General features: G+C 44.2%; 1 protein-coding gene across 1 annotated transcript in view; it reads right to left on the bottom strand.

Moving 5' to 3' along the window:
* ATP8A2 (ATPase phospholipid transporting 8A2) overlaps positions 1 to 27,053 on the bottom strand; it is a 526,430-nt gene that overhangs the window by 372,018 nt on the left and 127,359 nt on the right. Inside the window, exons 8-18 of the mRNA XM_082859361.1 lie at positions 26,174 to 26,243; positions 25,413 to 25,540; positions 24,128 to 24,239; positions 17,910 to 18,075; positions 14,972 to 15,099; positions 14,073 to 14,150; positions 11,537 to 11,625; positions 6,524 to 6,568; positions 4,043 to 4,118; positions 1,538 to 1,643; positions 1,099 to 1,181 (exon numbers count right to left, since the gene is read on the bottom strand). Coding sequence (XP_082715487.1) covers positions 1,099 to 1,181; positions 1,538 to 1,643; positions 4,043 to 4,118; positions 6,524 to 6,568; positions 11,537 to 11,625; positions 14,073 to 14,150; positions 14,972 to 15,099; positions 17,910 to 18,075; positions 24,128 to 24,239; positions 25,413 to 25,540; positions 26,174 to 26,243 — 1,081 coding nt within the window. The remainder of the gene's footprint in view (positions 1 to 1,098; positions 1,182 to 1,537; positions 1,644 to 4,042; positions 4,119 to 6,523; positions 6,569 to 11,536; positions 11,626 to 14,072; positions 14,151 to 14,971; positions 15,100 to 17,909; positions 18,076 to 24,127; positions 24,240 to 25,412; positions 25,541 to 26,173; positions 26,244 to 27,053) is intronic.

Genomic DNA, 27,053 nt, shown 5'->3' with positions numbered 1-27,053 from the left:
GGTGAAGACGACACCATTGGTGAGAAGCTTCCACGAAGGAAACTATATTGTCAGTACACTGTCCCAACTTGTAGCGACTGTACGCTTCCCTAAGCTAAATTCCCTGTGTTGGCTGAAATCAAGCACAAATAAACATCCTCTGATCTCTGTACTCTGTAAAGAAGAAACTGAAAATGCCGAGAAATGGGCGCTCTGTACACGGTACGATACTTTTTAGGTTTTGCACGTAAGGAAAAGAAAGAACAGACTGCCACTCAGTTGTTCCTGCCAGGTCAGGAACAACATCGAGTTATTACACCAGATGGAAGCGAACTTCAAATGCCTTCAAGAGATCCAGGGATTTAAGGATGCAGAACGCCAAGAGCTGTAAAAACCCGCGAGTCCTCCCCAGATTGAGGGTGGGAACAGCACAGGGGCGAGCAGGCGGGGACTTGCCCGGAGACGCTCATCCACCCAGGCAGCAGTGAGCACGGCCCCCCCAACTGCTCAACCCAGAGAACGCCCATCCCACCTACCAACCCGTGTCCCTGCTGCCACCCCAAGGATCCCTATTTGGCCTTATTCCCGATTCAAACTTTCTCTTCTCCCCAGATTTCTCCCTCTGGCTCCTTGAGAGGGAAACTCAAAAAAATCATAAAATAAACTTCTTGATTTAAGGGGGGAAAAAACCCATATTAAAAAAAAAAAAAGGTCTTAAGTGCCAACTCCCTCCTCTGTCAGCCCAGGAGACCAGAGCCAGTGACCGAGGGCTTCAGGGAGACAGACGCAGACCCGCCCCCGAGGACAGGAGGCTGTGGAGCTTTTCCCAACAACTACGGGACCCAGAGCAGGCTTCCCGCATTCTTTACTGCCCGTTACTCCACATCAGTGGATGAAAGACTGCAGACAGCGCCTTTAAGAAAGATGACCCGAAAACAACACACAACACTGAGGCGACAGACCACACGACATATTCTCAACACACCTAGTTTCTCACAGAGAAAAAACAAACCAAAAACTCAGCTCTCACAGGTACAGTAGATGTGCTATTTCTAACATACAGTCTTCCAAAAAGCGGGTGACCAAGAGCGTCCGGCGGTGCCCTGGGGTGTCACTTACGGCCTCTATGATGACAGAGTAGGGCGTTCTGGCTGTGAAGACGAAGCCCAGCTTTCGAGCCCCTTTCACCAAAGCAGCTTCATCTGTCAATAAAGAATTGATGAGGCATTGACCAGTCTCTGGGAATGACAGGATTCTGTTTAGCACGTGTTATCTTTCACGTGAACGAGATCCACACCAGCGACAGAGGCCCGGCCTTTCGTGCAGTAAAGACCAAGGATCTAGAAGGCACTCACTTACTCTCCCCCAACCAGGACCCTGAAAGGAGCGCTTCCATCAGAGGAGAAGCCACGGACCTGGAGCTAGTCCCCCCGGGCACTCTGCAAGCCAGCGTGAGACCAGGGGCACGCAGTGGGGGCTTTGCGGGGCCGTATCACCTCCCAACACCCAGGTCCCCAGAGAGGGGGGCAGCAGGGCACACCCAATCAAGAGGCCTCACCTGGGGAGGAGGCCTGGTAGATGATGTTATCTCTGTCCTTCTCGGGGACCACGGTGTGGCACACGGCCAGGAGGGTGAGGAACTCCTGGATGCAGGGGGCTGTGGGCTGCAAACGGGAGGCGAGGTCACCCGACTGTCGGGACACCGCTGACGTACACCAGGGTCAGGTTCAAGGCACCCTCCCGCTTAGAACCCCGGACGCCTTCCTGCTCGCGTGAGAACAGAGGTCGGGAGCCCCAGCGTGGACCCCAGGTGCCCCAGGACCCGCTCGCCATCCGGCCCATCTCCTGCCACTCGCCACCCCCCAAGCCTGAACCCTCCACCAGCCACTCTGTCTACAGCTCTTCAACCTGAGCTCGACCCTTCCCGCTGGCCCATGGCCGTCCTCCACCTGCTGTCAGCCAGTCCCTCCCTTCGCGCATCCTCGGGGCTTCAGTTTACCAGTTGCTTCATCGAGGAGCCTGTTAACACCCCGTCTTGGAATGCGGTCTCTTCCCCTACTACCTGGCAAGGTGTCTGCTGTAAACTAGGCCCTTAAACTGTCTGCTAAGTGAATGGGTCTCTTATTTGATCAGTTTGCTGTTTCACAGTCTAAACTGTTTGGTGCTGTTCCTAAGACAACACCAGGATTCCGTGGGACTAGCTCTTCTCACCTCCTCTGCTGCTTTAGCACCTAGTGATCTATGGCAGGAAAACAAACTTCGGGAAACTAGACTCAGAGCCATCTGCAAGCCTGTCTGTCACCCTGCACTTTCTCCTTGCCCCTCCACCATCCCAACGCAAACAGACCATTTCAGTCACCCACCCGCATTATTACCCTCCACCTAAATACTATTTGAGGACGCTTGAGTCCTCTTTCAGAAAGCAAGGCCTCACGGGGTGCTTGTTTCTTTGACAACCTTAATGAAAACTACTCTTCTCCAGAGACGGTTCTTCTGAGATGTTGTTCCTTCCTCTGTTTGCTCCACCCTAGTAGCTGTGTCTACCTCTAAGATCAAATACAGGAAAGGACAGTATCAGTGTCTGTGACCATGACACAGAGCACGGCCTTCAGCAGCATCCTCTGTGAGGTCTGGGACCACTTTGTCAGAATCAGCAGGGCTGAGGCCCTGCATCCCAGCCCGGGAGCATGGGTGCCTTCCACACTCCCATCTCAGAACCACTGCTGGGAAAGTTTTAGCATCAACAAATACGGACTAACTGAAATAGAGAAAAGGAGGTTTCCTCACTGAAAATTCAGAGAAAGTTTTAAGTATATCTATCTCTTCACGAAAGTTGGGAAAGATAAAGTTTTCATGTTGCTTGAGTTTACCTAATTTTAAAACTAAAATGTTTTTCAGAAAAGAGTCATATTAGGTCTAATCTATACAGGTTAAACTGGTTGTGAAATGCTTTGATCATTGAATACTCTTCTAAGTCGGTGTTTTTCAGAATATAGCCTTTAGAACAAAAATGAATTCAGATGAACCGGCAATAAATCCTGGTCTGTTACAATAGTTCAGAATGTGACATCACAGTTAAGAAGTGAACAGACCAAGGTCCTGACTCTCATTTCTACATCTGTTTGCCAGGTGACTCTTGGCCAAGTCAATCTTTCTATGCAACTTCCCATCACCTCTCTGGGGTGACTCGGGTGCTAAAGGAAATATACTTCAAATGCCTAGCACATAGTAGGATGCTGTAAATGCTACGTGTTGCTATATCTTACTTTTGTTTCCTAAATTATCCTAGCCAAAGGATACTGTAATTACCTTTCAAAATACATGACGTCTTATATTCACAACTACGAGGAACTAGTATTGCAGAAACCTTACGAAGCAAAAGAAATCTGAAATGTTAGAGGATTCGATGGTAAGACTCATCTTGATCGTGATGTGCTACTTTATAACTTCACCCCGTATTTAATTTGGCTTTAAGTTCTGCGAAGTGTTCACCACAAATTGATCACACCCCTAAAGCACTAACACTATATAAGCGAGGTCACCTCTCTTCCCCAGACTCCAAAATGGTAACTTTCAAGACATGACACACGTACATAAATGAAACTGCATCACAAGTTATTTAAAGTCCTAGAAGCGTGTATATGTTAACCCCAATCTCCTATCACTTTGCCCCGTGTTTCCCCTTTGGTAACCATAAATTTGATTTCGAGATCTGTGCGTCTGCTTCTGTTTTGTAAATAAGTTCATGTGTATCGTTTATTAGATTCCACATATAAGTGGCAGATGATATGTCTTTCTTTGTCTGACTTACTTCACTTAGGATGATAATCTCTACACACTACTACATAGAAAACAGATAACTAACAAGGACCTACTGTATAGCACAGGGAACTCATTACTCTGTAATAACCTACATGGGAAAAGAATCTGAAAGAGTGGGTCTACGTATATGTGTAACTCATACACTTTGCTGTACATCTGAAACTAACATATTGTAAATCCAGTATTCTCCAATAAACATATAAAAATAAAATAGAGTTCTAGAAGCATATGGCAGCCTTACATGATGATCCTCAATGTTCTTCAGGAGTCTGGGGTCATCAAAGTCACATGAGTCACTAGGCGGAGGAGGTATCCGGCTGAAGAGAGAACAGAAGATACCTACTCAGCTCAGAAGTTCCTTCAAGATAACTGACACCTAGTAGGAGTCCGTCTTCAGGAAGAACCACACCTAAAAAGCGTCTAACTTTGTATTAAACTTCTCAAGATTTGAAATACTCGCTATGATTTCAAACCTCAAGGCAGTAAATCTTTAACCCGACGATAAACAAAATACAGATGGTCCCTGACTTACGATGTTTCGACTTAACAATTCTTCAACTTTATGATGGTACGAAACTGGTATGCATTCAGTAGAAACCGTACTTCGAACTTTGAATTCTCATCTCTCCCCAGGCTGGCGACACGTGGGACAACCCTCTCTCGTGATGCCGGGCGACACGCGCAGCCCCAGTCAGCCCCACCATCACGAGGGAGAACGACCCGTACCCGTACAACCACGCTGGACCCAGACAGCCACTCTGCTTTTCATTTGCAGTACAGTATTCCATAAATTACATAAGATATTCAATGCCTTACTATGAAATGGGCTGCCCAACGGTGGGCTAGCGTTAAGTGTTCTGAGCACGCTGTACGTAGGCTGTCCCAAGCTGTGATGTTTGGTAGCTTTGGGGTATTAAATGCACTTTTGAATTCTGATCTTTTCAACTTACGATGGGCTCGTCAGGACATAGCTCCACTGTAAATGGAGGAGGATCTGTAGTTACAAGGAGAAGAAAGAGGTGCAAGGATGAACGCCATGGCTTTACCATTTCTGTTGGCCCCTGCATCTACCAGGGAGAACTCCCCAGAGCACTTGCTCCAAGCATGTAAAACAGGAGGAATTGTGGCAAATGTATCTATGCAGCCATTCGTGGCCAGAGCTTGTACGTGAAAGAGAAAAAGGGGGCAAATAATTACAAAAAAGGAAACGTGACGCGATGGCTCCGCGCCGTCACACTGACGAGACGCGAAGGGCTGAGTACGCTCCCTTCTTCCTGAAACCCTGTCTTCAGGACAAAGACAAGGGAAGACAAGATGACAGCAGAGCTGACGTCAAGCGGAATGCTGAATAGATATCAGAGTTTAGTGCAGCAGAGAAAACAGAAACCAACAGCTTGCGAGGGGAAGCACCTAAAATGCAAGCTGCTGACCCCAGCAGGACCCTGGTGGAAGCTGAGGACGTGGCAGCACGAGGTACCTGTGAGACAAAGGGAAGGTGGAAAACAGGACAGGCTCCAAGTCCACCTGACCAAGACTGAGTCTGTGAGAAACCTCCCTCATCCCAGGCAGCCAGGCACCTGAACCCTCTGCCCCCAGAACGAAATGAAGGTCTATCCTCCAGAGAGCCTAAACCAGAGGAGCCCTGGACCCAGACACACTGAGCACACAGGTGGACAGGATACAGCATCCTCCCTAAACCGGAGTTTTAAGTGAAACCCTGTATACATTGAAAGGTATGATCAACAGCCCTCTGCCTCCATGCAGTTCCCATAACACCTTCAGCCAGATTTACAGCGCTTGGCAGGAAACCAGAGAGGTCCTCTTGCAAGAAGATGACTGATCGGCTCAAAAGAAAGACACACAGATGCTAACATCAGAGATCCTCTAATAAAACAGTCCTGGCTGTCCCCCCTACATACATGGCCCCAGCCATCAGCTTTCTTAGTGTAAAAATCTTAAAACGTTAGCAGACAACACCACTAGTCTTAAAGGAAATGCAAATCAAAACCACAATTCACAGCCATTGGGATGGATATTACATATATAAAAAAGGCAAACGCGATACCGCTTCACAGCCATGGGGATGGCTACTATATATACGAAAGACAAACAGAAATTAACAAGTGTTATGAGGACGTGGGAAAATTGTGCATTACCAGCAGGAATGTAAAATGGTAGAACTGCTATGAAAAATAGTTTGGTGGTTCCTCAAACAGTTAAACATGGAATTACCACATGAGCCAGCAATTCCACTTTCAGGCATAATCCCAAAATATATAAGAGCAGAAACTCAGATACCTGTACATCAATGTTCATAGAAGCATTATTCACAATAGCCAAAAGATGGAAATAACCCAAATGCCCATCAACAGATGAATTAATAAACAAAATGTGGTATATACATATATGGAATATTACTCAGCCTTTAAAATAAATGAAATTCTGATACATGCTACAACATGTATGGTACAACCTTGAACACATTATGCTAAGAAGTGGAAAGTGAGTGGATATATCAGACCGATAGCTGGATATTTTTGTTAAAGCCTTGTAGTACCACTGGGCTTTTAAAACCACATTCATGTTTCAATTTTATTCTGGTTCTCTCTTGAAATAACACATGCAACTTTTATTTTCAAAATATTCAAGTCAGAAATGCCAATATAAAATTGTTCCCAAGTCTTTCCCACTAAAGTGTCAAGAACTGCTAAAATCTACTTACCAGAAATCATCTGATGATGGTTCCCTTGCCAATTCTGGAAAATGACTGACAGAGAGAGAGAAACAGAATGGTTACAAAACTGTGATCAAAAACACAGATATTCCCACAAAGAACAAGCTCCAGCATAGATCATACGTTAGGCCCCGAACAAGTCTTAGTAAATTCAAGAAGACTGAAATACCAAGCTTCTTTTCCTACCACAAGGGTATGAAACTGGAACTCAATCACCAAAAAATGGAAGACTCACAAATATGTGTAGACTGGACAACATGTGACTGAGCAACCAATGGATCCATGAAGAAATCAAACATGTAATCAAAAACTACCTAGAGACACATGAAAATGGAAATACAACATACCAAAACTTACAGGATGCAGCAAAAGCAGTTCTGAGAAGTCCATAGCAATAAATACCTACCTCAAGAAACAAAAAAAAAAATCTCAAATAAACAACCAAACATTATACCTAAAAGAACTAGAAAAGAACAAATGAAACTCAAAGTTAGAAGGAAGGAAATAAAGATTAAAGCAGAAATAAATGAAACAGAGACTCAAATGTCAATAGAAAAAAAAAAAAACTGAAACTAAAGGCTGGTTCTTCAAAAGATAAAGTTAAGAACACTTGGGACTTCCCTAGTGGCTCAGTGGATAAGAATCCGCCTGCCAATGCAGGGGACACAGGTTCGAGCCCTGGTCCAGGAAGATCCCACATGCCGTGGAGCAACTAAGCCCGTGTGCCACAACTGCTGAGCCTGCACTCTAGAGCCCACAAGGCCTAGAGTCCGAGCTCCACAACGGGAGAAGCCACAGCAATGAGAAGCCCGCGCACCGCAACGAAGAGTAGCCCCCGCTCACCACAACTAGAGAAAGCCCACGTGCAGCAACGAAGACCCAATGCAGCCAAAAATAAATAAATAAATTTATATATAAAAAAGAAAAAGTTAAGAAACCTTTAGCTAGACTCACCAAGAAGAAAAGAGGACTCAATCAGAAATGAAAGAGAAGACATTACAACTGACACCACAGAAATAAAAGGATCATAAGAGACTACTATGAACAATTATATGCCAACAAGTTTGACAGCCTAGAAGAAACAGATAAATTCCTAGCAACATACAACCTACCAAGACTGAATCATGAAGAAAATCTGAACATCCTGATTACTAGTAAAGGATTGAATCAGTAATCAAAAACCTCCCAACAAGAGTCTGGGACCAGAAGCCTTCACTAGCGAATTCTACCAAACATTCAAAGAAGAATTAATACCAATCACTTTCAACCTCTTCCAAAAATAGAAGAGGGGGGAACACTTCTAACTCATTTTACAAGGCCAGCATTGCCCCGATACCAGAAAGACCACCACAAGAAAAGAAAACTACAGGTCAATATCCCTGAAGAACATAGACACAAAAATCCTCAGCAAGATATGAGCAAACCAAATTCAACAATACACTGAAAGGATCATCATACACAATGATCAAGTAGGATTTATTCCAGGGATGCAAGATTGATTTCATATCTGCAAATCAGTATGACAACACCACATTAACTAAATGAAGGATAAAATCATATAATCACCTCAACAGATGCAGAAAAATCATCTGATAAAATTCGACATTCATATATGATTAAAAAAACACTCTCAGCAAAATGGGTACAGAGGGAATGTACCCCAATATAATAAAGACCATATATGACAAGCCCACAGTTAACATCATACTCAACAGTGAAAAACTGAAAGATTTTCCTCTAAGATCAGGAACAAGACAAAGATGCCCACTCTCGTTGCATTCTTTTTTCAACATAGTATTAGAAGTCCTAGCCAGAGCAATTAGGCAAGAAAAAGAAGTAAAAGGCATCTAAATAGGAAAGAAGAAGTAAAACTGTCACTATTTGCAGATGACATGATATTATATATAGAAAATCCTAAAAGATTCCACCAACAATCTGTTAGAACTAAACAAATTCAGTAAAGTTGCAGGATACAAAATCAATATACAAAAATCTTTTGCATTTCTATATATTAATAAAGAATTAACAGAGAGAACATTTTTTTAAAAAAATCTCATTTACGGGGCTTCCCTGGTGGAGCAGTGGTTAAGGATCTGCTTGCCAATGCAAGGGATATGGGTTCGAACCCTGGTCCGGGAAGATCCCACATGCCGCGGAGCAACTAAGCCCGTGTGCCACAACTACTGAGCCTGCGCTCTAGAGCCTGCAAGCCACAACTACTGAAGCCTGTGTGCCTAGAGCCTGTGCTCCTCAACAAGAGAAGCCACCACAATGAGAAGCCCACGCACTGCAACTAAGAGTAGCCACCTCTCCCTGCAAGTAGAGAAAGCCAGCGTGTAGCAACAAAGACCCAATGCAGCCAAAAATAAAAATTAAAAAATAGAAAATTTTTTAAAAGTCCCATTTACAACTGCATCAAAAAAAATAAAATACCTAGGAATAAATTCAACCAAGGAGATTAAAGACCTATACACTGAAAACTGTAATACGTTAAGAAGTTTTAAAAGACACAAGTAAATGGAAAGATATTCCATGCTCATGGATTGTAAGAATAATGCTAAAACATCCATAATACCCAAAGCAATCTACAGACTCAATGCAATCCCTATCAAAATTCCAGTGGCACTTTTCACAGAAACAGGATAAACAATCCTAAAATTTATCCAGACCCACAAAAGAGGCCGATTTGCCAAACCAATCTTGAGAAATAAGAACATAGCTGGATGCATCATGTGCCCTAATTTAAAACTATATTACAGAGCTATAGTAGTCCAAACAGTATGGTACTGGACTAACAACAGATACATAGACCTATGGAATAGAACAGCGAGCCCAGAAACAAACCCATGCATATATGATCAATTAATTTATGACAAAGGAGCCAAGAATATACAATGGGAAAGGACAGTCTCTTCAATAAATGGTGTTGGGAAAACTGGACAACCACATGCAAAAGAATGAAACTGTACTATTATCTTACAACATACACAAAAACTAACTCAAAATGAATTAAAGACTTGAATGTAAGAGCTGAAACCATCAAACTCCTAGAAGAATACATAGGTGATAAGCTCCTTGATATTGGTCTTGGCGATGAGTTTTTGGATCTGACACCAAAAGCGAAGTAAAAATAAAGAAGTGGGACCACATCAAACTAAAAAGCTTCTGCACAGCACAGGAAACCATCAACAAAATGAAAAGGCAACTCACCAAACAGGAGAAAATATTTGCTCCCATCATAAATTAGAAATTATAAAGCTGATAAGGGGTTAATATCTAAAATACATAAAGAACTCATACAACTCAATAGCAAAAAAAAATCCAATTTAACAATGGGCAGAAGTTCTGAATAGACATTTTTCCAAAGAACATATACAGCAGGCCAACAGGTATGGGAAAAGGTGCTCAACATCACTGATCATTAGGGAAATTCAAATCAAAACCTCACATCTGTTAGAATAGCTATTACCAAAAAAAAAACAAGAAATAAATGTTGACAAGGATGTGGAGAAAAGAGAACCCTTGTGCACTGTTGGTGGGAATGTAAATTGGTACAACCACTATGGAAAACAGTATGGCAGTTCCTCAAAAATTAAAAATAGAACTTTCATATGACCCACCAATTCTACTTCTGGGTATATATCTGAAGAAAACAAAAACAGTATCTCTAAAAGATATCTATGCACCCCCATGTCCATTGCAGCATTATTTGCAATAGCCAAGACATGGGAACAACCTGAGTGTCCATCGATGAGTGAATGAATAAAGAAAATGGTATATATGCAATGGAATACTATTCAGCCATAAAAAAGAATGAAACCTTGCCATTTTCAACAACATGGATGGACCCTGAGGGCATTATGCTAAGGAAATAAGTCAGACAGAGAAAGACAAATACTGTATGATTTCACTTACACGTAGAATCTAAAAACAACAACAACCAAGCTCAAAGATAAAGAAAACAGGTTGGTAATTGCCAGATGCAGGGATGGGGGTGGGTGAAATGGGTGAAGGGGGTCAAAAGGTACAAACTTCCAGATATAAAATAAATAAGGCATGAGGATGTAACATACAGCATGGTGACTACAGTTAATAATGTTCTATTACAGGGACTTCCCTGGTGGCACAGTGGTTAAGAATCCACCTGCCAACACAGGGGTCATGGGTTCGAGCCCTGGTCCGAGAAGATCCCACATGCTGTGGAGCAACTAAGCCCATGTGCCACAACTACTGAGCCTGCACTCTAGAGCCCACGAGCCACAACTACTGAGCCCGTGAGCCACCACTACTGAAGCCCTTTGCCGAGAGCCCGTGCTCTGCAACAAGAGAAGCCACCGCAACGAGAAGCCCGTGCACTGCCACGAAGAGCCACCCCCGCTCGCCGCAACTAGAGAAAGCCTGCGCACAGCAGCGAAGACCCAACGCAGCCAAAAATAAATAAGTACATACATTTATAATTTTTTTAAAAAACCTGTTAAAATTTTTTTTTTAAATGCTCTATTGCAAACTTGAAAATTGCCAGGAGGGTAAATCTTACAAATTCCATCACAAGAAAAAAAGAATTTCTAATTATGTATGCTGACAAGTTAACTAGATTTACTGTGGTGATTGTTTTGCAATATACACAAATATCAAATCATTATGTTGTACACCTAAAACTAATATAACTTTACATGTCTATTATACCTCAATTTAAAAAAAAATGGCGTTCAGATCGAAACATGAGTAAGAAATGTATAATCAGATTAGAAATATAAATTTATAGATTCCTTGAGATTTCTCACTAGGTTAGTATTTGCAGGAATAAACCATGTTTTAACTGGTCTAAATTGGGACCCATTCAGTTTTAAACAGCGTCAGCAGTAATTACACATCTACATCCCTTATAAATGTCCTCTCAAAGTATCAGAAAGTCAAGGTATTTGACTAAGCAGCTAAAAATAAACTTATTTTGTCGGAAGAATACAAATAAAATTTTCAGAAAGTGATCGAGACACTCACCCATAGGTTACCCCAGCAATGCTACACTTCTTGAAGTTCATGATATTGCATGTAAGAGTTCCAGTTTTGTCAGAAAACAGGTATTTTACCTAAATCAGAGAAAAGGAAAAAACATACACCGAGAACGTAAGAGACCAACAAATGAAGTCTTTTCTTCTGTGTTTTTCAAAATCTGTATTAGTTTTCAAAGGTAAGTTCCCTTAAGCGAGCAAAATATATTTTATAATTATATATATGTTATACGTAATAATTGTATTATTAAAAAATTAATATACTTTAATGCTTAGGCCACTTAAAAACCATTTCAATAACCAATTCTACAGTCCAATTGTGTGGAAATGTACAAAGGAGGCTTCAGTAACAGCTCTGGATCCATTTCAGATCCGTAAGAACCAAGTCCTGCCACTAGGCATCTCAATGACACTTATACAGAATTCGTTCTTGTGTCCAATATGTCAAGACAACAAGCTCCGACTTTGGCAACCACAATATATTCCTTTCTCAGAATCCATCCCCTAGTTGGGCTAAGAAGACCTATCCTGAAACAGCACGGAACAAACACGAGGCCTCTCGATCACGATCACAGTGAGGTTACGTGAAGGCAGCTTGGAACTGCTACAGATTATATAACTTTCCAAGGCACGAAGTTTTACACACATAACACACTGAGCTCTCGATATACAAAGGTGAAAAGAGAAATTCCTGTGGAGGTTAATGAGCAAACCATTTTGACATGATTAACTGCAAAAGAGATGAGCCCAAATGTACGTGTGCTGTGTGAGTTTCGTCCCCCCGGGCGGATGCTGTGAGAGGGAGGGGAGAAAGGACTCAGGACCACAAAGGAAGAGAGTCCAGGTCAGGCTCTGGATACTAACCAGCCACGTGGGCTCAGGAAAAGCCACCTCACCCTACTTGGACTCAATTTCCTTGTCTATGAAATAAAAGTTTCGGCCAGAAGATAAGTAACATCATTCTACGTGTAACTTTCTGGTGGGTGAGAGGGAGGAACCAACAGAATTGTCTCCAGGAAAGATTCCAGTGTCTCTGGAATTTTCTAAAGAGGGGTCATGATCGCGGCAGGATGTGAGGGAGACTCCAGTGATCCCCGAGAACTGTTCTGGGGAAGCCACATTGCCCCGCTTTGTAGAAGAGGGATTAATAACATCAAGTGTGTACCGTCCTTTTTCTTACTGATGCACTATAAGCAAATACACTGAGAATTATTTTTAAAGCAATTCAAGGCCCTTTAAGTAAAGAAAGATTATTAATGATCCTAAAGAAGTCAAATAGTACCTAGAAATATGAGATCAGTACACTGTGGATAATGAATGCTTTAACTATAAATAGTAAGTTTTTATGTAAGTTTTATATGCAGCAAGTCTAGGGGTACAAAAAGCTCAGTGGGATCAGCCTTCCAATAAGCAGTATTTCTTTCTGCCTCTTTCTTAAAAAATTTAAAGATGATACGAAAATATTTAAAAATGACATTTTATAATAAGGAATTATTAGCATTTTCTATCCTTGTGTCTATTGAACACTAAGTTATCCTTTAAGTCCCAACTCAAAACTAACTCCCCCATGAAAACTTTCCCTATTCCCAATTAGGATGAACTATTTCATCCTGGGTGCTTGAGTATGTTGAATCGTTCAATCATACAGGTCCAGTTCAACGGCAACTGAGAGCACAGGCATACTGAGCACTGTGCTAAAATGACACAGGCGACCAACGACCGTGTCTCAGGCACGTCCACACCTTCGAATGGGCTCAAAAGCCCCAGGATGGACATGGACATATATTACTACCACACCTCTTACTTTACTGTATTTATGTTTGGAAAAATTGTTATGGAAACACTGAAGAGAGATAAATTAACTTTCCTGGAAGTCTGGAGAAGGCTTCAAACAGGAGGTAAATTTCATCTGATACACATACCGCACTCACCTCCCGGGGTTGTTGGGAGGTTCACATAAGATTTATAAAATGAAATTATAATCTGTAATTGCAATGCATTCAAAAGAGGTATTCCTTGCAGTGATTTCAACAGAAGATGAAGACATAATGCATCAGTAAAGGCAGCAGGGGGTTGGTTAATGGTGGGAAAGAAACTGGTTCCCTGAAATGTTCCAGAGATAAAACCTGGAACACGTGAGAGACTGTATGGATTTATGTCCTTCAAATCAGCCCCCACATATTCTGTACGATTACCCAATATCCGAGGATCTTAACCATTATTTTCCCTTTACTTGCCCTTGATTAACAATTTTAAGAGTCCAAAGTAATGTTGCACTGTATTTTTTTGCACTAAATTTGTCGCAGGAAGCTTCCAGCTGATGAGATATACCCATGCCTCAAAAAGTAAGTCAAAATCAATTAACATTTGTATTTAATAGTACCTCCAAGTACTACAGAGCTCTTTTAGACATCAAAACCACCTTTACGGAGAACTATTTTTGCAAAATCTCTCCGTGGTTCTTCCAACACTTGTCTGCCACCGTGTTCATACACCGTTCCCAAAGTCCCCAAAGAGGCTCTCACCTGCCCAAGCTCTTCATTAAGGTTTGATGTCCTGGCCATGGCAGGAGTGTCATTTCCTAGATAATACATATCTGTGTCCTGAAAGAGAGAGGCGGGGCACTTCAGAAATTATCTACCATCGATTCCTCATTTCGATTAAGAAGAAACTAAAAACATACAACTCAATATAAATGTTAGTTTTTCATCTGGGGGTGAAAATACAGTGTCTATTAGTGTAGAGAAACACTGAGATACAGAGGAAAGCATGGTATTTATTTATATCTAGATGATTTGGCTTCAAGGTGATCATCTCCTGACCTAGACTAACTCACACTTCCAGAGTTTAGCGAACGCCTCATTCACAGGATTGTTGTGAAGCTCAAATAAAAAACGCACATCAAAGTGTCTGGTCTCCAAATACTGGCTGCTGAGGTCGGGTGCTTAATGGCCATGGCAGCTCCTTGAAAATTCCACCTCGACTCTTGCAACAGAATCCAAATTTACTGTCACCATGAATTTTGACAGAGAGGGGACACGTAAGTCGACACACTTAAGAGAACGTTACTTCAGCACTAAGGAGAATTTAAAGCATGAACAGCTGCAGCGACTTCATCCCCCCTCCCCAGAAGACAGGCACCTGCTACACATTCTGCTCCATTTCTCCACTGATCCTCCTCAGAGCCCCTGCCCTGCCCATCTCACAGCCCAAGAAGACATTAGGTGACTAGTCACAGATACCACTGGCTCAGGGACACCCTTGCCCATTCTCTAGGCAGTTAAACTCCCAGACTGAATCGTAATTAACGACGTTCTTCCTTTTCTGGGAGCTGAATTCCATCTCTGAGGCTCCAGGAGGGTATTAGGAAATGGCAGCTGACACGTGCCCAGCACCTCAGCTTCCAGCCAGGTGTGATACTCACCCAGTTTATGAAGAGGGCTTGTGTGTACTTCACAACCTCGAGGGTCACCAGCAGACTGATGGGAATCAGATTGTTGTACAAGATGATGAAGGTCAACAAGTTATATCCAAAATTGTCTGAGCTCGAGTCTGTGGAAGAAAACCAGAATATCTGCAGAGCTTAGTCTCTGCTCAGTTTCCTTGTACCTTACGATGCTGGAATTTTTCTGAAAGATGTTCACAAAAACGTTTATTGGCTTAAGTATACATTTAGAGATTCAAGTTAAAATAGTTACCGAGCACCTACTCTGTGGCATGAACTGTGGATACAAAGACCGTGATGCCACAATTCCCTCCAACAGAGAGGTGGCTTCCCAGAGGAGGCTGCGGGGTAGGGGGGTGACCGTGCAGCAGGGCACACGGGCTAACAAGGCCTTCACAGGGCACTGAGGAAACTGAGGCACAAGGGTTTTGATGTGGAGGCCCAGTCACTGAAGGCCGCCCAGAAGAAAAGAGGCTACAGACAAGTCCTGGAGGATAGAGAGAGGGCAGCTAACTAAAACGGATGCAGAAAAAAGGACAGGGGACTTCCCTGGTGGCGCAGTGGTTGAGAGGCCGCCTGCCGATGCAGGGGACACGGGTTCGTGCCCCGGTCCGGGAAGATCCCACATGCCGCGGAGCGGCTGGGCCCGTGAGCCATGGCCGCTGAGCCTGCGCGTCCGGAGCCTGTGCTCCGCAACGGGAGAGGCCACGACAGTGAGAGGCCCGCGTACCGCAAAAAAAAAAAAAAAAAAAGAATCCGCCTGCCAATGCAGCAGACATGGGTTCGAGCCCTGGTCCGGGAAGATCCCACATGCCATGGAGCAACTAAGCCCGTGCGCCACAACTACTGAGCCTGCGCTCTAGAGCCCACGAGCCACAACTACTGAGCCCTCGTATCACAACCATTGAAGCCTGCGCGCCTAGAGCCCAGGCTCTGCAACAAGAGAAGCCACCGCAATGAGAAGCCCACGCACGGCAACGAAGACCCAACACAGCCAAAAATAAATAAAATAAAATAAAATTTTTTAAATAAGATAACAAGGCACAAAGCATTATGAATGGGGCCAAAAATAAATAAATAAATTAATTAATTAATTCTTCCACTGTAAATCGCACACCCTGTACTGGAGTTTGACATTATCTGAGCAATTTAACTGACAGTTTCCACAAAGCTTGTATACCCGTATAGTGTCAATGCTGTTTATTTACCCAGACCATGATATTTTGGAACTAACGTGTAAACAAATGTATCTGTCTTCACATTTGAAGCTAAACATACAACACGGTTGAAATCCAGATTTTAAGAACCAAAATCAAGGATTTTGACCCAAGCTACAACTGAGGTCCCAGTCACATTTCCCACATCTGTAAAGCGGCGACAAGGACACTCCTGGGCAGTTCAAAAGGTGTGAGTTTTCTACATGACGTAACTAGAAAAGGGGAAAAAGATGTTTCCATCAGTTTAATTAAAATATATAGAAAGATGGAAATAATAATCATCCCGAGAAAATATCCCAAAGTTTTAAAATTCAAATTTATTATTCAAAAAAATTTTGTCATTAAATTTTATTTTTCTGGAATTGCTGTGTAAGGAGATTGGCAAATCTTCTCGCAAAACAAAAAGCAATAAAACTGGACAAAATTGTCAAAAACAAGCTTGATGAAAACTATTAATGTGCATATCCAAAAACCTCAACAAACTTCAAACAGGATAAACTCAAAACTACTGAAAACCAACGAAGACGTTGAAAGCAGCAATAAAAAAATGACTCACGTACAAGGAAAAACTCAGTAAGAGTAACAGCTGACCTCATCGGTACAGTGGAGGTCAGAAGGAAAGAGGACGGTATATTCCAAGTACTGAAAAGAAAAGAATGTCAACCAAGAATTCCTACAAGAATTCTGTATCAGCAAAACTATCCTTCAAAAACAAAGGAGGGCTTCCTTGGTGGCGCGGTGGTTGGGAGTCCACCTGCCGGTGCGGGGGACGCAGGTTTGTGCCCCGGTCCGGGAGGATCCCGCGTGCCGCGGAGCGGCTGGGCCCATGGGCCGTGGCCACTGAGCCTGCGCGTCCGGAGCCTGTGCTCCGCAGCGGGGGAGGCCACGGCGGTGAGAGGCCCGCGTACTGCGGGGAAAAAAGATGAAAAACAAGACAAAGGAGAAATTAAGACACTCTAAGATAAAAATTGGGATAATTTGTTGCTATCCAGTCTGCCTTACAAGAAATAATAAAGGAAATCCTCCAGGATGACAGGAAGTGACACCAGACAGTAATTAAATCTACGTAAAGAAGCAGAGGGCAATAAAGGTAATTATATAGGAACTTATAAAAGACCATATAATTACATATTTTCTATACTTTCTCTTAGATTTAAAAAAGTAGGGCTTCCCTGGTGGCACAGTGGTTAAGAATCCGCCTGCCAATGCAGGGGACATGGGTTCGAGTCCTGATCCAGGAAGATCCCACATGCCGCGGAGCAACTAAGCCCGTGCGCCACAACTACTGAGCCTGCGCTCTAGAGCCCGCGAGCCACAGCTACTGAGCCCACGAGCCACAACTACTGAAGCCCGCGCGCCTAGAGCCTGTGCTCCACAACAAGAGAAGCCACCGCAATGCGAAGCCCGCGCACCGCAACGAAGAGGAGCCCCCGCTCGCCGTAACTAGAGAAAGCCCGTGCGCAGCAATGAAGACCCAACGCAGCCAAAAATAATAAATAAAATCTTTAAAAAATCATCTGAATATAAAATGATCCCCAAATGTGTCCACCTTCACTGCGTCACGTGACTCATGTTTCGGTTCTTGAAGGGTGGGCATTGTCTACAACAGCCAACGGGCGGAGAAGGAGGGCACGGCCCGCACACGTACATCACACTTGGAAGGATGGTCAGCTTCAACAAGGAGTCCGTTCGCCACTTACCCATCTTCTTGATGTACCAGTTCTTTCCTCCTTGAGACCCATTCCAGTACAGGGCTCCCACCGAGCTCACCAAGGCCATGACCAGGAGGATGCCAAAGAGTACCAGGATCTGCACATTAGTTACTTTCTCCACATTCGATCTCTTGAGAGGCGCTTTGGTGGAATTCTGTACGACAGCATGTAAAGCCAGTAAGGGTCACAGAACACACTTGGGGGCAGAGAGCAGGGAGCAAAGGAGGTAAGTTAACCACATTCAGCACAGAAAAAGTAAAAGACTATCGTTTTGTCAAATAACCAATGAGATTTAGAAGTGTACTATGCTCCTGAATCAACAGCTAGTTTTAAATAAAGAACACAGAAGACACACTGTCATTTTCAAAGGGCACATTTCAACTCTGCATGACTCAGTCTGTACTTCTTACAATTACAGTCTGTACTTCTTAATTTTAGCATAAAATTAGCTACTTTCACGATCTTAGAATACAGGTTCCAAATCATTTAAGCCCAGTTTAAAAGAAATCAGGCGGCTGCTACTTCAAGAGAAACCAAGACTCTACATCACAAAAATCTAGAATCTTCAAAGTAATAAGGTAGCCCTGTAATTAACACACAGAGAGCTATTTGAAGCCCAGTAGCTCAGAATCTGAGAAAAGACATACACAAACACACACACATCAATAATGCAAAATAGAACAACAGGTGTCAAAATAAATGGATGCATCAAGGGTCCATCTGGAAAACTATGAACAAGAAACAAGCAAGAAGAGCCGGGGAAGCTCTGGTGGCCAGGGGAAATGTGAACGGGATCCTAAAGCACAGACAGAACGTGGGCAGGAAGTTACGACGAAAGTGGAAACACAGCCCAGCCATCTGTAAATGCTCAAGGCCTGCCTTCTCACCGCCGGTGGGGAGACCAGCCCAGCTAGACAACAAGCCAGTGTCGGGAGTGAGTCCAGAAAGATCCATTAAAACCAGATTCAAGGACCACTGCACAGCAGGTTTGGAACTATATCCCCTCAGCAGTGGAAAAGTCAATAGAACTGTTTGCCCTGGACAGTTATTCACTTAAAGTCATTTTATTGAAAAAATTCCTGAAGGCAGTTGTGGTGGGCAGAGTAACCGCCCTCCTCAGTGACATCCAGGTCCTAATACCTGGACCAGTGAATATGTTACTTTATATGGCAAAGGGGCTTTTCTGGTGTGATTAAATCAATGCCCTTGACTTGGGGAGATTAACCTGAATTATGCAAGTGGGCCCGATTTAATCACACAGGTCTTTAAAAGCACAAAAGGAAGAGATCCTTCCCCAGTTATGGTCAGAGGGAGATATGAGTACAGACGAATGGCCAAAGAGGCTCTGAAGACAGAGGAGAGGTGGCCATAAACCAAGGAACTCCGGGAGCCTCTAGAAGGCAAGGAATGGAGTCTCCTCTAGAACCTCCTAGAATGTTCTAAAAGGGAAGGCTGCCTGGCTGACATCATGATGTGGGTGAGACCCAGAGCAGACTTCCGACCTACAGAACTGTAGCCTAAGAGCTTCATGTTGCTTTAAGCCCCTACGTTTGGGTCATTTGTTGTGGCAGCGACAGGAAACTAACGTGTAACACAGCAGATGGTAACAACCCCTTCCTGGAGGAGGACAGACCCTGGACTAGATCAGAAGCCAGGAGTGGACGGGGGAGATGGCGGGAGCTTCAGTCCACTGTCTCCGTCCACAAGTCATGAGCCTTGTCCCTTTACAGGCAATACTGATACGCAAGATCAGGTGATCTGAATACTTGCAAGGCACTGACTGGCCATGAAAAATGGTGCCTTGGGCCAGACTTGAGTTAGCACTCGGTCTTCATCTTCCCAACCCACCGGATCCCTAACAGAGCTAGGATGAAAATGTCTCCGAATATAAGGATACAAATAAAGTCACAACATGAAAACAAAACCGAGGTGAAAACGGGCGGCCATTCATTCCTACATTCCATCGAGTAGCTCATACCACAAGGTGGCTGAAACTCATCTGAATTCTATCCCCGAGCCCAGGACTGCTGCGACCATGACCATGGCTTTCCGCGGGGGTGGGGAGTCGGGGACTTGCAACGCTGGTGATCTGCAGCCCTGTAAGCATCTAAGCAGCACGGCTGCAGTTCCTCTGTGTATACTCTTTTTCCCACTTCCCTTTAAGTCGCTGAATTATCTGTCCTTTAAAGACTTTTAAAAATATTCCTCTAGAATCTAAATGGAAATCCATCAGTAAAGGACAACTTACCAATCAAATATCATCTCAAGGTCGATGGGGTCGACACATCACCTTTGGCCTCACGGCAACAGCCAGAAGACCAGTTTCAAGACCGCCTACCCCAATCTTTTAAAAGCTAATCTTACTTTTAATAAACATTCGTTGGAGGCACAAGCAGAAAAAAATTTACAATAAACGTTACTTCTATGACTCCATGAGTTGATTGACTTTTGACCTTTCCCAGTGGTTGAATCCTGGCCAGTTAACAGGATTAAGAAAAGTTATGTTTCATCCAATACAAGAGCAATGACCCAACACTTCAGGCTTCAGCCCATGCACTTAGGAAAGCCAGGCTCTAACTACTCCCCCCCATCCCCTGAGCATTCCACCTTGCAGTGATGAGCTTGTAATGTCAAATTCCTACTAGCATTAAGAGTTCTTCTCCAAAATCCTTAGAAAATACTACTTTTGAGTATTGGAGTTCAAAATAGAAATAGACCAAAATGTCAGATTTTGAAAAAGCTTAAATCTGGCCTGAATTTTACACATTTGATTCCCTTCTAAGACAGCAGTCAGCAGAGTACTAGTTAAGACAAGGACTTGGGAGCCAGACTGCCTGGGCTGGAATCCCAGCTCTCTCTCTCACTGGGTATGTAACTTTGTTAACTTACTGAGAGATGCCTCAGTGTACTCATCTAGAAAACAAAAACAAAAATAGTTATCTTCCTCATAGGGCCACTGTGAGGAATCAGTGAGTTAATACATGAGAATTTCTTGGAGCAATGCATGGGGCACTGTTTGCTGGAATTACTGTGACAATCTCTCTTTCCCATTAAATCAACCAACAGAAACATCAGACATTGAAATATTTCTACATGTAACTACACTCAACATGAAACGAGGGAACTCTGAAGTAGGAGAGTAGAAGGCATTGAGGTGAGAGTTTAAAAAACAAAAAAGTAGGGGCTTCCCTGGTGGCGCAGTGGTTGAGAGTCCGCCTGCCGATGCAGGGGACACGGGTTCGTGCCCCGGTCCAGGAGGATCCCACATGCCGCGGAGCGGCTGGGCCCGTGAGCCATGGCCGCTGAGCCTGCGCGTCCGGAGCCTGTGCTCCGCAGCGGGAGAGGCCGCGGCAGTGAGAGGCCCGCGTACCGCTAAAAACAAAAAAAGTAGAAGAACCCTAAAGCAATTGTGTTTCCTCTCCGTGGTCAAGTAGCACAAGTAGAGACGACGTATGTTATGTCACCAACAGGATGGCTTCCAGCTATGTGTGTTGTGTTACATTCCTTTCAAAAGCTTGTTATTTTTACTCGTTGTTCGAGCCCTAAAGGCACAGCGAGTCCAGCACAGGTGTTCCTGGGGCTTTGGACTGTTCTGTACTTGAGCAGTCAACACGTAATAAGCCATTCAAAGAGGTTTAGCACACGTAGGTGCAAGGAAGGCACCCAGCACACTCACGGATGCAAACGTCACGGGGCAACTTAGTGAACACCTTTGCTCCCTGAAGGGAGGATGGAATTATGTTTAAGTGTCACTTCATTGCTCTCTTACACCTCAGCTGCAAAGCTGTATTACCAACGTACGATCTAGGGAAACAGCATCGTACCCTGAAAAAAAAAACTCCAGGGTACAAGGAATCTTGGGGAGTGGTCACATTTGTAAAATGCACAGTCTGAAAACTAGTCTTGGGGCCCTGCCCGCATCTGAGCGAGCGCCTTGTGATCTGTCACTTCACTGTAAAAACACAAGTGATCTGTGGTCAGCGGGGCTCCCAATGTTAGGCGGCAGCGGCGGGCGCTGGCCTGGGGGCGTCTGAGGACACTCGCTAGGTGGCAGGGGGCTCAGCTCTTCATCCAGAGAAAGTCTGCGCACAGCTGCTCAGACCCAAGACACTTTACGCGTCCTAGTCAGTGCGTGCGCGCACACACAGAACACACACACAGAACACAAAGAACGCACACGCACAAACACACACACAGAACACACACACAGAGACACACACACACAGAACACACACACAGAGACACAGACACACACACAGACAGACACACACAGAACACACACACAGAACACACAGACACACACACAGAGACACACACAGACACAGACACAGACACACACACAGAGACACACACACACAGAACACACACACAGACACAGACACACACACAGACACACACACACACAGACACACACAGAACACACACACACAGAGACACAGACACACAGACCACACACACACACACACACACACAGACACACACACACAGAACACAGACACACACAGAACACACACACACAGAGACACAGACACACACAGACACACACACACACACCCCTTCCTCTATAACCATCCCACCACATGTGCGGCCTCGCAGTCCCCGGGCCCTCCCCGCTCCTTCCTGCTCCTGCCTCACCCCCCACCCCGAGGACACCCCTCCCCTGAGGTCCCCCAGCAGGGGCTGCTCCACACAGACTCACGTGCTTCAGAAGACAGCACTGCTCAACGGATGCTCGGGGTCCGGTCATACTTCCGACACCTGCTGCCTCTAACGCCGTGTTAAAAACCCCCTTGTAAAATTCCTGCCATCTGGCTACACGCCCTTCTGCCTCTTCCCTCAGCAAGTCCACCAGCTCTCCCCTCCCCGCCACTCCCTAAAGACTTGAGCCACCGGTTACAGCATCCGTCTCTACCCCGGCCCGGCCACGTCCCATCTTCACCAAATGCCGTGGTCCCTCCATCCTTCACCCCTCAACACTGAACGCCTCCAACAGCTCCGCTTCAGCTTCCTGCCCCTGGGTCTCTCCGCTCCACAAACCCTCCGTGCCAGAAGATCAAAGCCAAGCCCCCTGCACACCAAGGCCTGTCATGCAGCAACTCCAACAATCTTCTTCAACTCCAGTGAGTCTCTCTGCCCCACCCCCCGCCCACCCCGTCTGCCCTGCGTTACCCAGCTGGTGTGGACACGGGGCTCTATCACTCCATCGGTTCTAATCAATGGTTAACTCTCTCCTCCTACACCACTTGAGTGAACCAACACAACAGCCTTCCTTCTTCAACTTGACATCTGAAATGTGCTTCTTAGTATCTGGTCAACTGACACCTCCAAACCTGGGCTGGATGACCTTCCATATGGACCCCCAGCACCCCGTAACGACACGCATCACACGATCATCTCTCCACTCTGTAATCCCCACCACTCCCAAGTCTGCCTGGTTCCCAGGGGTGAGACTGTGCCTTTCACTATTGTACCCACACAGCCTGGCACAAGATATGGTGCACGGTGGCCACGAAACACTTTTAAATCAAGAAATATTGCCAGATCTGTACTTTAGAAGTCACACAAAAGGGCAGACAAGCTGAAAAACCAATCCTCGTTGACAGCGACCATTAGAAATGACATGTAGGGGCACTGATTTATGCAGGATTTCAAAGCTGTCTGGAAAAATACGTCATAAAAGAAATGTGGGCTACAAGGTCACAGATAATAATTTTTAAAACTTAACAGGGAGAAAGAAGAACATCAGTTTAGTATTTTTTTCTCTTTGGTATATGATATGAAGAATAAGCATGAATTCAAAGATAACTGATTTTCAATTGCCTAGAATTCAGTTAAATAAGACAACTTCCTATAAAATCTGAATTAACGGGGTGCGGAGGAGAAGTAAAGAGAGAAATAAAGAGGTTAGAACAAATCCCCCCTCGCGTTCGAAGATAAAATAGGTGAGGCCTGACTGTCCCATTAAATCCAGAAAACAAAGACTGTTGATATTTCAGGCAAGGGGTAACAAATACTTGATACAGTAACAGAAATTCAGGAGGAACTACCTAGGAACCAAAATAAAAGCACCTCCTTTCCACATTTAGGTTCAGAGACAAAGCTTAAGGTTCCTAAATGCCACACCTGCATTCTCTACCCACGACTCCATAAAAAACAGAAAAAAACAACTGAAATCAGCATTGTTTTTCAGCAGAGAAATGTTTTACCTGCATGAGTTTGGTGTCGTGTCCAGTATAAACAACTATGCCGAACACCCACTGAGTGTTTCTCAGCTGTGTACCTCGTAATAAGATCTGGTCGGGCCCAAGGGCAACAGGGCTAAAAACAAGAAACAACATTTATATTTAATGACACTTTGAAAAAATGAGCATGAATTTTCCCCTTAAACATAAACCCACAATACATCAACCGTTTCCTTTAGTCAAATTTGGACTATTTCACTGGGACACAGGGGCCATAAAGGTTACCCCTGGCTTCATCTACCCAAGGTTTATCTCATCCATTCATCAACACAGAAAAAGGTGGGGGTTTTTCGCCTATAAAACGTTAAAAGGAAATTGTGTCTCTTATAACTCTCTTATGAAACTCAATATCTGAAAAGGAAATTAAGATAACCAGAAGTTTATTCATTTGGGAAAGTCAGTTTCTAGACTCTAAGAAAAAAAAAAAGCTACAATAACAAATCTGTCAAAGTTAACTTAATGATTAAATAAAAGTCTGAGAGATAATTTAGAACTTTAAAGTGGGAGCCTACAAAACAGCCCTGTGTACTACATGAAACCGAGAAGGGTGCCACACTTAGACTTGTCAGAGTTATTTTGGGTTGGTTCCCGTGATCGGGTCCTTCCCTTTGGGTCTGTTCAAAACATAAAGGTGGAGACCACTGGTAAGGAGCATGCAGGTTGAAGATAAGCAGAAGAGAGAAACCACGCCCCAACGTAACGACAAAAAATGACTCAAATGGTAAGTGCCAAGAGGGCAAAGACAACAGAATAGAGACAACAGGGCAGTGAACGTTCTGAAGGCAGGGTAACCGGTCCTTCTATTCAACTTGCTCAAAACACAGACTACTTAGAAGACAGCAAAGGGAAAAAAGATGTTTCTCTAATAAATGTCAGCTCTTATACGCTTCAGACATCTCTCTTCTGCTTTTCTGGACAATTTTACGCAGCCAAAATCAACTACTCTCCTCCCTGGCGAGTAATACACACAGAAAGACCAGGCCAGTTCTGTGAACCTCACTTCAGACCCTCGGGATATTTTCTTGCCAAAAATCAGGTCTTTCCTTAAATTTAAGGGAAGGTTTAAATGGATTAAAACGGTGTTTCAAGAAAAGCTCAGTCTCCCATATCTAAGCTAAACATGAAGAGATCTGTTTTAAAAATATTATGAAAGCAGAAAACAGACTGACATTTGCCAAAGCTCCTGTAATTCTTAGTCACATTAAAAATAAATTAAAAGAAAATCCACTAAGACAAGAGGAAGCGATACCTTTTCCCATCCAAGTTCAAGTTTCCGGTGAAATCGTAGAGGTGGCGATTGGGCCCTTCACACTCTATGCTCCCAGACAACTTCATCAGCACCTCCCTCACCTGCATGTCAGCCGTGTGACTCACACCCTGAAACGTTCAACCCAAAGAGGAAACTGAACACAATCTTCCAGGTTTACGAATGACACTCAGCATATCCCTACTGTTAATCAAAAGGAAATAATGAATCAACTAAAATGGAATAGTTGGGTGGGGTCCTCAAGCTACCAGCCCTTCAGGATGGACTTCACAGGCAGCTTCGGTCACAGCAACCTAATACAAAAGGTTTGGAAGAATTCAATATATAATAACAATTTTAAATTTCAATTAATAACTCGTTTTGACACAGATTTTCTGCTGTACCAAGTTGCATTCGATGATTCTGTCCACATATCTTTCTTTTCTATCTTACATATCTGACTTAGACATTGTTTTCTCTTTAAAGAAGAGTTACAGGGCGCCAGATATCACACTATGTTAAAGGGGTACTTTATTCTGTGTTTATGGCCACGTTAGGGTACAGCTAATGGAGTGTGCTTTCTGTAAAGGGTTTGGGTATGTTGATTATGACTTTAGCGTGGATGTGTCAGCACACTGGTGGAGTCCTGACTCTGTGCTTCACCGAATTCTTTCCTCCAGAAAAAGCACTGACTGGTACGTGAGGGGAGCACCGTCGCCATTTGGGCCCCGTAACAGTGCAAGTCATAAAAGGTGACTTTTTACCTGACGTATTTTAAGGTTCGTCTCCCCATCGAGATTGGCTGTTTCAACATAACACATTGCCTGAGGTTCACTAAGGAGAGAAAAAAAAAAAAAAAAAAGTTGAGTAAGGTCCCCTCCACCAATTCACAGCTCAGAAAGCCTCAACCATGGAAACTCTGCTGACCGGCCCTTCAGAGTGATGTCATAACTGACCGCCACGGGAAGAGTGACTGATGAGACAGACAGGACAGACAGACAGGTGTGTGGAGAGCACAGCGCCAAGACGAGCTGTCTCTCCAATGATCTACCCGCACAGGCCCCACAAAACGGCCGCCCGACTCCAAGTGGACAGAAATAACAGAGGATGCATGGGAAGGGGACAGGCCTGTGATGGGAAACAAGAGGTCCCAGCTAAGACCGCCCAGTGGGCTCAGGTGACCCTGAAAGTCAGAGGCTGGCCTGCCCTTGACCGTAACAGCCGCCCAGGCCAGGCCAGGCCAGCACACACTCCTTCTGAAGGAGATTACGGCCAGAGGAACTGGGAAATCAAGGCAGAGGCTTGGCAGGGTTTTGCTTCCCTGCAGTTTTTACTGTGTCAACAGGCAACTTTTTAATCAAAACACCTGATTTTAAGGACAGAAAACTCAAAGAATAGATACAGAGTACAGCACCTGCCGTGCTTAAACATAAGGATGGCAGATACTATACTCCTACTTGGATGTTCAGGTCCAGGGGGCACAGTTAGGGTTTAACAAGATTCTGTGACCACCAGCCACTTACAATCTCCTGGCACTGCCCTTCCTGGCCGTGTGGCCTCAGCGAGTTCAACGATCTCTCCGTAGCCCTTGTTTTTCCATGTACCAAGTAAGGCTGTCAAGGGCTGTTGGGAAGATTAAATGGG

The sequence above is a fragment of the Leucopleurus acutus genome (assembly GCF_964270905.1).
Source record: "Leucopleurus acutus genome assembly, chromosome: 18".
Classification (NCBI taxonomy): domain Eukaryota; kingdom Metazoa; phylum Chordata; class Mammalia; order Artiodactyla; family Delphinidae; genus Leucopleurus; species Leucopleurus acutus.
The sequence above is the reverse complement of the archived record's forward strand: the minus strand, read 5'-3'. Positions and strand labels throughout refer to the sequence as shown.